Here is a 12239-nt window from a genome sequence, read left to right as displayed (position 1 = left end):
AATCGATAAAAATAAAGCCCCATACACTTGACATTTGGATTACAAACAAAATTGTTTTTTTTCAACAAAATAACTTGCTGAATTAAATGCTGTTGGAGGTGTTTTTAATCATTAAACTTTAATACCAATTCTAGACTCAATGAGCTACACTTGTAAGATTTTTCAAATGACCAGGTTAAGAATGGAAATATATTTCAGTTATATGTCTACTGGGTAGCTCTGGCTGGCCTTTAACACATACAGACCCACCTGTCTCTGTCTCTTTGGCTTGTTTGTAAATAGTGACCATCTAGCATGCTTCCAAGGGTCTAGCTTCAGCCAGCCCACTTGGAGTGCAGACCCAGCCCATCTCTACAGAGATCAGACAAGCGCCCCACCAGTCATGATGGCTCATTTCTAGCTATGCTTTTCCAAGCTGGACTCTCACAGGTCTTCCTTGAAACATGGCCCACAGCATGGTTCTTTCCTCTCAGTCATCAAGAGTTGACTCCTTCAGGACAACTCTTTTTCCTACTTTTCATTTTCATGTGTGCATGGCGGCATGTGCACACAGGTGCACGTGTGTGGGGCTGCTCCAGGCGGATGTGGGACGTCATCTTCTTTTCACCCTTACTCAACAGGCATGGTCACTTGCTCAAACCCAGAGCTTGTGGACATGGTAGCCTCTAGCCAGCTCGCTCTGGGGAGCCCCTGTCTCTGCCTTCCCGCGCTGGAATTAGAAGTGGGCTGCCACACCCATCTGGCATTCCCTTTGGCTTTGGGAAGCTGCTCTCCAGTCCTCCTGCTTGCATGGCAAGTACTTTGCTCATAGAGCCATCTCTTTAGCTCCAGGACAAATCAGCTTTTATTTATTTATTTATTGGATGAGGTGTTTAATTTTTTCCCATTTTTAATTTAAATTAGAAATAAGCTTGCTTCACATGTCAATTCCAGCTCCCTCTCCCTCCCCTCTTCCCCTGGCCCCCAAAACAGCTTTAATGAAGACTGATATTCAATATGCACATTTCCTTTGAGTTAGAAACACTATAAAAACCTGACTTGGAAAAATAATTTCCCTTTCTCCAAATACAAACTCACTACAACCCCTTTCTCTAGTAAGAAAAATGCAGATGTGCCCATTGATCTTAAAACAAAACAATTTATATGCGCGAGTATTTGCTTGTAGCTATGTTATGGACATGGTGTGTATGCAATACCAGAAGAAGCCAGAAGAGGGCAATAGAGCTCCTATAACTGGGTGTTGGTGATTGAACCTGGGTCCTCTGCAAGAGCTCATAACTGCTGAGCCATTGCTCCATCCCAAAAGTGCCAACTCTGGATGTTTGTTGCTTTCAATGCACTATCCACAAACACCGTCTTCTCTCCAAGGCTCATGCAGGGACCACATCACACACGGATTCACCACACATAGTCCTTGCCCGTGAATCACACAGGAAAGGATATTCTCTTTGTGAAGATCTTGCTTCACAGCCTGGTGAGATTGCTCATCGAGTAAGGCTGATGAGCTAAGTTTCGTTCCTGAGACCACATAACAGAAAGCAAAAACTATACTCCTGCAAGTTGTCTTCTGATCTTGACACATGGTGTGGCTCATGAGTACCCACACGCAATGTACTTGTCCATCCTGGTGCATGAAGAGGCCAGGGGTTAGTACTGGGGTGTCTTCCTCAGTCCATTAATTATCTCCTTAGCTTTTTGAGTCAGGGTCTCTCACTGAATTGGGACCTTGTTATTTATTGGGCCCCCTGGAGCAGCTGTGAGTACACAACAACAAGGATGCTGGGAACTGAACTCTGGTCCTCAGCTTGAATCAGTTAGATTTTGTTAAAGTGAACTCAAGGTCCAGGGCACTTCTTACATAGACTTCCTGATGTTATGTCAGTCTAGCCAATCCTGTAATGTGTAAAAAAAACTTCAAGGCACCAAAGGACCCAAGATACCTTTGCTGGAGTATCGCTATGGGTAGGCATTGGCTTGCCACAGCTTGACTCTTCCCCCCTTCACCATTTCCACTCTGTGGGAGGAGTCACCCCCAGGACTGTCTCCACTCCCTCCCTCCCTCCCTTCCTCCCTCAAGCAAAGCCACAGCTTGACTCTTCCCCCTTTCACCATTTCCACTCTGTGGGAGGAGTCACCCCCAGGACTGTCTCCACTCCCTCCCTCCCTCCCTCCCTCTCTCCCTCCCTCCCTCAAGCAAAGCCACAGCTTGAGAACTCTGTGAGGGCAGCAATTCAGAATCCAAGGCCAGCCACTTTGCCAGAAGCCAAACAAAAACACATTTCAACAGGAAAAGAAAAACCCCGTACCTCATAAACTTGTGGAATAAGTAACCCTCTCCACCAAGAACTTCAATTGAGCGTGTGATTCCCACCAGCGACTCAGCCCTCCATACTCACAGGGAGTGAAGAATCTGAGATTAAGCCTATGGGGGAGCTGTCCCGCTGGAAATGTGAACCAATTTGACTCATCAGCTTGCACCCTGCATTTCCGTAAACCATGACCTGCGGATGCTTATTGTGTCTTTGCTGAAATCAAGCTAATACCGGTCATGGGAGAGAGGGTAAATGAGAAGAAAGAGAGGGAGAAGGGGGTAGACCGAGGAAAACACCACATGAAATCCCATAAAGATTATAGTGTGCCTTTTTATTTTTCTGATATTCCAGTGAATCAGGTTGGACGCGCATGCACATGCGTACGCATGCACACACACACACACACACACACAGTTCTCACATGTGTGCAAAAACCACACACTATCACTGAACCTCAGTGCCATCCTCAGGAATACCATGCATCTCCTTTGAGACAGTGTCTCTCGCTTCCCTAGAGCTCACCAACTATGCTACATGGATTGAGCCAGTGAGCCTCAGGATCTGCCTGTGTCTGCTCCCCAGTGCTGGGATTACAAGCACATGTCACCAGGCTCAGAATTTTTATAAAGGTAGTGGAAATCAAACTCAGATCTTCATGTTCACAAGGCAAGCACTTTACAGACGGAGCCGTCACGCCAGCTCAGGTCAAGGTGGATTTTGTGTGAAGGAAGCATCAAGGTTGGGGCAGGTCTGAGCAGTAGCTATGGCACAATTTCTTCACAAGAAAGCCTTTTAGCACAGGTGTTTGCTTGAGGTTGGGAGGAGTACTCTACTTTTCTGGGTTTGTTTTTATTATTTTTAATTTTGTGTACTTGTGTGTCTGTAGTGTGACCACCTACAAGTGAGTGCAGGTGCCTGCAGAGGCCAAAGGAGTTTGGAGTTACAGGAGGTTGGTTGTGAGGCGCGTGGTGTGGGTGCCGGGAACCAAACTTGGACCCTCTGCAAGAGCAGTGCGCGCTCCTGACTGCTGAGCCAGCGCTCCAGCTTCAAGTAACATGCTCTTGTTTAAGACTGCTTATTGGAAAGCGGTGGGGAAGGAGAAGTGGGAGAGTTTGAAATGGAGAAAGAGTGGACTTAGGTACCTCTTAGCGGTACTTCTTCTTTCTTTTTTTTGTTTTTTGGTTTTTGGTTTTTATGAGACAGGGTTTCTCTGTATTGTTTCGGAGGCTATCGGTCCAGCCCGGCCTCGAACTCACAGAGATCCGCCTGCCTCTGCCTCCCGAGTGCTGGGATTAAAGGCGTGCGCCACCACCGCCTGGCTTTAGCGGTACTTCTTTTGCCAACATTTTCTCTGAGGTTGTCCATGACACCACCCTGCTGTGTGCACGAGCTCATGCATTTGTACATGCGAGTGGGTAGGCCATGCATATATTACATGTTAGAGATCTCAGACAGACATTATGCCCTAGACCCTCTGTTTAAATGGGCCAGATGGGCTGGAGAGATGGCTCAGCCGTTAAAGGCTAGGCTCACAACCAAAAATATGAAATGGGCCAGACTAGCAATGTGGAAGACAAAGAGTCCCATGCAAATCAGTTATTGACAGTCAAACTAGTCCCAGTCTAGTTCTGGGTGTGACGCCAGTGTGGCACTTTGGGTCTAGGTGCTTGCCTTGCAAAAATGAGGGCCAGAGTTTGATCCCCAGAAGCCATGTCTAAAATAAGCTAGGCTGGGCATGGTGGCACATGCTTGCAATCCCAGCACTTAGGAGCTTGGGAGGGAGAGGTAGGTAAATCTCTGTAAGTTCGAGGCCAGTCTGGCTTACATGAGTCAAGGCCATCCAGCACTACACAATACAACCGTGGATCAAAGGAAGCAAAACAGCAGTCGCTACAGACTTGGTGGTACCCCTGCTCCACCGTGCCTGGTTTATATAGCGTTGGGGGTCAAAGCCTCGCCGGGTCTTCATGCATTCTAGACAAGCACTCTACCAACTCAACCACATGCCGGCCCATCCCCTAATATTAATAACAAAAGGACACCCCTCAGACAGTGATATCAACCCAGGCCAGCCTGTGTTTCTTTTGTTCCTTGTCTGTCCTTCACCCTCTACACAGGCTTAAGTATCAAACCATCCATCCTTCATTGCTGAGAATGGAGCCTGGGGACAGCAAGGGAAAGGGACTCCCCCTGCCTCTCAGAGGATGTACTCAGCAGTTGTCCACTTTATGTCTGGTCTCTTCCCATTGTTACCTTTACTTAGTCACCTGACACCTTACAAAATCCAGTCTTCTTTTCTCCCAGGTGAGAACAGTGCACTCGGATAGGCTCACAGCTAGGACCTGGTGATGTGGTATTCGGGGTAACCTCTGTAGTTATTATTACTCCACCATGAGGCCTCTCCCCAGATCTTCTTCCCACGAGGGCACAGTAAGATCAGGCCTCCTAGGAATGGCCCCTGAATTTCCCAGTTGGAGACAAATCTTTTAAAAATACATTTTAAATATTTATTTTTATGTGTATGAATGTTTTGCCTGCATGCATGCATGTATGCATGCATGTATCATGTGCATGCCTTGTGCCTGCAGAGGTCAGAAAAGGGAGTCAGATCCCCCGAAACTGGCATCACAGATGGTTGTAAGCTACCATGTGAGGGCTGGGAATTGAACCTGGGTCCTCTGCAAGAATAAGCGTTGTAAACTGGAAAGCCTTCTCTCCAGCCCCTGGAGATGAATCGTATCTCCTCAGTCAACACCCTACAGCTGTCAACTCACTTCCCCTTGCATGGGTCACTTCCCAAACACAATAGTGACACAGGTTCTTCAGGTAGCAGGACGTCTGAGCGCTCACAGCCCCTCCATTTCCTTTGGCTCATGCCTCCTTCACTCTGTCTACGGAGAGTTCAGGGCCTCTAGCCTGTCTGAGCGTCTTCATGCGCTACAGTCACTGGCAGGTCACCTTACACCACTCCTTGCCACCCGGAGCTAAGCCTCCTACACAGGCTACATGCTGTACATCTAAACAGAGCTGCAAACTAATTTCAAAACCATCGTGACTTTTCAGTACAAAGGTTTGTTTTAACACCTGCCCCCAAACTAGCCAAGATCAACATCGAAAATTAATTCCGAATGGAATGATATTGCAAACATATTAAAGACAAGATGAGGTGAACTATTACAAAGATGTTGTCAAGGAAAAGAAAAAAAAATAGAAGAGACAGGAAGTGCCATGCCTCCTCTGTGACAGAGGTTGGTTCACCCGAGGGGGAGGTCATGCATGCCACGCCCACCCCAGCTGCCCCGCCCACTCCTCTTTTCCCAGTAACATACCTGCTCTCCTCCCAGTCTTTGGGCTTCTTGGTTTCATTTGGTTTTATGCAGCGGATGTAGTGGGGCGTACACTTCATTAGGGTGCTCACGAGGTCATTGGCTTGTTTCTAGTGGGAGGGATAAGAGCAGTTAGAGATAAGGAACTCTCTATGGTGGACCAGTTTCCAAACAAAGCCTATAGGACTCTAGCTCTGGAGCACATGGCTGGAAACAAATCACGTTTCTGCTCGCTGTGCCCGAGCTTTGAAGTGCTGCTGACTTCTACGATGATTTTCATCAAACCCAGAGTTAGAAGATTGAACACTGAAAACAATTCGGCATTTTAGTACAGCTAATAAATAAAAGTTATATATACACACCGAAGTAAATCTTCTCATGGGATTCTTTTCATCAGGGACAATGCCATTGTCAACAAAGTCCACTTTGTACTGACTGAGGTCACTGTAAATACACCTCTCCTTCTTTCTCTCTCTGTCTCTGTCTCTCTGTGTGTGTGTGTGTGTGTGTGTGTGTGTGCGCGTGCGTGTGTGTGCTTTGATTTTGGTTTTTGAGACAGGATCTCACGCATCCTAGGCTATTCTAACTCACTATCTAGTCAAAGATGACCTTGCATTCCTGATTCTCCTGCCTCAGCATCCTAAGTGCCAGGATTACAGCCATGCACAACTATGCCTAGTTCTTTTTTTTTTTTTTTTTTTTTTTTTTTTTTGGTTTTTCAAGACAAGGTTTCTCTGTATTGTTTTGGAGGCTGTCCTGGAACTCCCTCTGTAGACCAGGCTAGCCTCAAACTCACAGAGATTCGCCTGCCTCTGCCTCCAGAGTACTGGGATTAAAGGTGTGTGCCACCAATGCCTGGCCTATGCCTGGTTCTTAATGAAGTTTTTGTTTGTTTGTTTAAAATTATGAGCAGGGATAAAATCTCAAATCTCTTTCCTGATAGTGCCATCTATGAAGAATCTCTTTATTAAAATGAGGAAGAGGTTAGAGAAATGGCTACTTTCCAGAGGACCCGAGTTCAGTTCCTAGTACTACCTACATTGGGTGGCTCACAACTGTCTATAACTCCAGCTCTAAGGGATCTCTGGGGACCAGAATCACATATCACACACACACACACACACACACACACACACACACACACACACACACCCCACCACCAATAATAACAATTTATTTTAATTATGTAAACTCACAGCTAAACAAAGTGAAATTCATTAAAATATATAATTCATGAATGTCTTACTTGTCATTTCATCCAGTGTGCCCCTCGATTTGTCCCTTTACAAGGCTCTCTGCAGGGTTTCTGCACTTTTCTTGTGGGACAGAACTTAATCACATAGCAAAATGAGTCTGTATAAAATCATGTGTCATTAACTGTGCCCTGGGTACCCAGAGCAGGACTGAGTTCAAGCAGAAAAAGCCACATAAATAAAGCTGGAATTGCTTAGGATGTATTTCAAATCATGAGAATTGCATGCATGGAAGAAACGGGAGTAGCGCTCACATCAGCAACCCACCACACAGCTGAGTACACCCTGGGGGTCCATGATGCTCCACTTAGGCAAACTCTCCTTCTGAGCCAGTCAGCATGCAGAGGGGGAAAAAAAAAACCTCTAAAAGAAAATAGTGGGGAGGCCTGCCAGGAAACCAGGGAGCGATTCCCAGTCAGCAGAAGGGCTCTGCTGACAAGAGACAACCGCTCTCAATTAGGGCTTCTCTGTTTTCCTGTGCTTGGGAATCGGAAACCCTCAGAAAACTGATGGGTAGCAAAGCAGGATGTTCATCAGTGAATGGAGCTCTTGTGTGAGCGTGCAGAAAACAACATTCTTTGCACCGCCTGTGATTGAGGACAGAGGTACAGAGGTTGCCGCCATAGTAAAGAGTCTGACCACAAAGGAAATTGTCTATCTTCTTTGCTGACAAAGTTACATTTGGAAACAAATCTGATGATCTCTGCTACTTGCCAGGTGAAGCGAGGGAAGGAGGGAGGATCTCTCTGACAAAGCTTTAGAAGTTTTATTTACTTGTTTTACGTGTGTTGTGTTTTGTATGCAGGTACCTATGTGCACTCTGTGTGTGCATGGTGCCCATGGAGGTCAGGAGAGAGCATTGAATCCCATGCAGTTATGCATGGCTGTGAACCACCCAGCACGTGGTTGCTGGGATTCAAATGCGGGTCCTCTATCCAGGGCACTTAACTGCTGAGCCTTTTCTCCAGTCCTGGCATTTCCTTTCCTGTCTTTTAAAATAGGGTCCCTGGCTGTCTTAGAACTTACCGTATAGACTAGGTTGACCTCAAAATCACAGAGATCTACCTGCCTCTGCCTCCGAGTGCCACCACACTCAGCTCTCCATTCTTTTTTTTCTTCCTTTTCCAACTCTCCATTCTTAAGTCTCTAAATTTCCTGCTCATGTTCAGTGTTTGATACTAATTTTCATTTACTGCTCTCCAGCCCTAAGCAGGTAGTAGCATCATACTTCCTTTGCACCGCAGCCTAAGAAAAGTACCCAGCGGCCAGTGCATGTCACCTGACATAGTTCTTTTTATAACAGTCATGGGCATCACTGTTCATGCTTTTGCTTTTTCAAATGAGAATATCAAGCTTTTCGGGAAGAAGGACTCCTTGGGACAACACAATCTGTAAGCAACCACGTGGATTTGAAGCCAAGTCCATGTGTTCTTACCCACAGCGCTCTTTTGCCTTCCTGTGAGCGATACGGAATAGTGTGGTGTGGCAGGGAAGGAGTTAACTGGGTGACCCTGGACAAGATAGACCGGCCATATTACGGAATAACTAATTTTAACAAACAGGAATACAAATGAGTTGTCGTGATCCTGAATTTCAGTGGCTATGCATCACTCTCCATGTCCTTGAGGTGACTATGAAGTAAACTGGATTAGTTCCGACTCCAGCTAAGAATGCATTGGTTACATAGCGAGGTACCAGCATTATTCAGCAGAGCGGGAATCAAAATACAAAATAAGATGGGACAGTGAGGAGAGGTTCAGGGTACTGACCAGTTAGCCTCAGTGGTGCTCCTGGCTCTGGTATGTGAAAGGCGGTACCCAGTGAGTCTATCTATACTTCTAGGCTTCAGTTCCTCCAGCTGCAGCCTACACGCAGGTGGATAAAACTAGAAAATCCCTGATGTCTTATTTAAAGGCAGGAACAGATGCCGCAGCGCATGGTGCTGCAGTTCACCCTCTCCTACTCACAGATCCAGGTTCACTCAGGTAATGCCTGGGGGGAGGGTCTACCTTGGCTCACTCAGGTAATGCCTGGGGGGAGGGGTCTACCTTGGCTTACTAGGAGCTTGGGTCTTCTCTGTTTACCATCAAACTTTCACTCTGATCTCAACACTAGCCTCTTCCAATCATAACATATAATTGAATGAGGCCTCAGAATCAAGCATTATTAAATGTAACGTGATCTTATTGAAAGCATTTACTTTTATTTTATGCATATGAGTGTTCTGTAGGCATGTATGTGTGTGTAAGTGCCCTTAGTGCGCTGTGGATAGTGCGCTGTGGAACAACCTTTGTACCCTGTAAATGTGTATTGCTTTTGTTGTTAGTAAAGGGTTGGTTGGCCAGTGGCTAGGCAGGGTTTTCAGGGCAGAGAGAATGCTGCGAAGAAGGAGGGTGGAGTCAGAGTAGTTGCCAGCCAGACGCAGAGGGACCAGGATGTGTACAGAGATGAGGTAAGAAGCCATGTGGCAGCACATAGGCTAATAGAAATGGGTTAACTTAAGTTATGAGAGCCAGCTAAAAACAAGCCTAAGCTATCGGCTGAACATTTATAATTAATATTCAGCCTCTTTGTGGTTATTTGGAAGCAGCTGCTAGGACAGAGAAAAACTCTGCCTACACTGGGAGTTGGATTCTCTGGGACCAGAGTTGCAGATGGCTGTGAGCTACCGTGTGGATGCTGGACCAACCTGATCTGCTGAGACATCTCTCTGGCTACATAAATGTGATATATTGTTTTGCTTTAGTAACTTGATAGGAGTGCCCATCAAATGACAATTCTAATTAAATCCTGTAGATCAGTTTAAAAAAATAATTAAAACAATTAAACGTACAACACTAAGACTACCTTCAGTATAAAATTTTCTATTCAGAAGCCTGGAGCTCCCTTTCAATATACTCTTGGGACATCTGTCAGATCATGTGAATATGGAAGGAACAAGGGTCATGGCTATGTATCCCTCATAGATGTTTCGGGAGGGAACATAAAATAGAGACTTCCTCTACTGTAGATCACCAGACAGACCTTGGTCACAGGATCCACCAGAGAGGGTGGGATTTGGGTGAGAATACAAGTATAATCCCTTCAGATAACTAAACTTCAGGCTGACCTCGAAGGCTCCAAAGGTGCTGTTCTAAACATTCTGGGTACAGTCCAGAAGATGGTAACTTTTTTTAAACTACACACAAATACGAAGGAAAGGAAGCAAACTGCCTTCAAAGGAGAAGTAAAAGGCTTCCAACCCCCAGTCATGAGGCATATTCCAGACCACTTGAAAATGAGTCACTGCAACCTTGGGGGATCTGAGCCCTTGGATCTAAGCGTGACAGTCTCATGACTAGAGTTTCCAGCCCAGAGCTTGTCCTTATCCAGGTCCTTCAGGCTAAGGCATGAGTCAGACCTTCATGCAGATGTTAGCATCAGGAAAGTCACATCTGTTCTCTGTCCTCATCTCTCTGTCCCAGAGACCCAAATCCAGTCAAGTCTTAGAATGGCTCAAATGTCCCTATAACCAGAGGGCTCCCCCTACCAGCTCAAAACAGCCTGCACTAGTGGACATGGGAGCCCATGTCTGTGGTGTGATGCAGGAGGATGGCTTGGGTCCAATGACAAGATTTCATCTTTGTTTCTTTGAGACAGTCTCATTTTGTAAACTAGACTGGCATGGACCTCATGGTCCTCTTGCTACAGTCTCATAAGCACCAGAACATAAGGCAAGTATCAGAAACCTGGTGAGACTGCTCCATCCTCCACCATCTTCCTGTGACTCAAGCTTGTAATCCTCCTGCTTAGGCTGCCTAAGTGCTGGGATCTTGTCTGTGTGCTACCACACTCAGGCAGGAGCAGCTTAAACTGTCTAGTTGTTGTTTATGGTGCTGGGAATCAAAAAACTATTTGTTGATCCATTTGGACATTCCAGATATTCCATTCTAAAAATAAAAGCAAACAAAAAGCCACACCACCACCTCACTTCATCCAAAAACCCTAAAGGGTTCTCTTACGGAGCCACGTCCTTTGCTGAAGCCGGCATTTCTATCCCCAGGAAGGTTATCAAGCCTTGGGAAGGCAGGCTTCATCCAGGAAACAGTCGGAAGCGAAAGGGCAGAGAGCGGTGCAGTAACAACCATGGCATCTGTGACCCTGATGTCAATCAGGAAGGCACAGGCTGAAGGGCATCGTGGAATGGAATCCAGAGTGCAGGAGGATGAACGGAAGTCTAGGGCAGGGAATGAGCATGTGCAAAACCAACCAACCAACCAAACAAACAAGCAAGCAAACAACCCAAAACAACAACAACAACAACAAAACACCCACAGCTGTAAGTAGAGACGAGGGCTTGGGCATGGTAGAGAGAACACACTCACAGTCAAGAATGTAAGAGCTGCCACTGGGCATTTTTACAGAGTAGGATGCAGGATTGTAGGTGGAAGACTGAATTTAACCATCAAGGCAACACTTTTGGGTCAGTGATGCAATCTCCACCTTACAAATAAGCAAGAGGTGAGAACTACTAAATTAATTAGTTGTGTCTTTTTATGCGTATATGTGCACCATGTATGTGCAGGAGCCAACAGAAGTCAGAAGAGAGGCCTCGGATTCCCTGGAACTGGAGATGCAGATGGTTATGAGCTACATTGTAGGTGCTGGGATCTGAACCTGGGTCCTGTGCAAGAGTAGCAAGTGCTTTTAACCACTGAGTCATCTATCCTGCTCCAGATGCTGAAAATTTAAATCATGGGTTGGTAATAACTTAGATAGTAAAAGTCACAAGCAACTGAATCCAAAATGCCAAATATTAATCATGCCATCTCTTTGATTATAAAACCAGGGACATATTTAACCAGTATGATTTGCTACTACTACTACTACTACTACTACTACTACTACTACTACTACTACACACACACACACACACACACATATACAGTCATATGTACAGATAAACTTTTTTTTTGACACGGGCTCATAAAGCCCAGATATGCCTTGAATTTACTATATAGCCAAGAAATGACCTTGAACTTCTGATGGTCCTGTATCTACCTCTCCAAGGCTGGGATTATAGATATGCAACACTATGCCTTGTTTTATGGGTTGATAGGGGTGGACCCAAAAGATAGGGATTTGTACACTCTATATAAGCACTTTACCAACTAAGCTATGACCATCCTCAGTCCTAAAAAACATTCTGAGCTGGTATTATCTTTAGAAAGTTCAGCAAATAGTTGTCAAAGTTACAGAACAAAGTGTCCTTGATGCAAACTCTTCACCACCCACAGTATTTCAGAGTTGCTACCACTATACAGCCAGATGTGTTTGCACTTAACAGCAAGGAGGAGCCTGTAAGACCC

General features: G+C 45.7%; 1 protein-coding gene across 1 annotated transcript in view; it reads right to left on the bottom strand.

The window, feature by feature from the left end:
* Positions 1 to 12239, bottom strand: part of Myo1e (myosin IE) — a 189448-nt gene that overhangs the window by 37317 nt on the left and 139892 nt on the right. The window contains exon 17 of the mRNA XM_040740350.1: positions 5642 to 5748. Coding sequence (XP_040596284.1) covers positions 5642 to 5748 — 107 coding nt within the window. The remainder of the gene's footprint in view (positions 1 to 5641; positions 5749 to 12239) is intronic.

This window comes from Mesocricetus auratus, unplaced genomic scaffold, assembly GCF_017639785.1.
Source record: "Mesocricetus auratus isolate SY011 unplaced genomic scaffold, BCM_Maur_2.0 Super-Scaffold_100691, whole genome shotgun sequence".
Classification (NCBI taxonomy): domain Eukaryota; kingdom Metazoa; phylum Chordata; class Mammalia; order Rodentia; family Cricetidae; genus Mesocricetus; species Mesocricetus auratus.
Note: the sequence above shows the minus strand (reverse complement) of the source record. Positions and strands in the feature narration are given on the sequence as shown.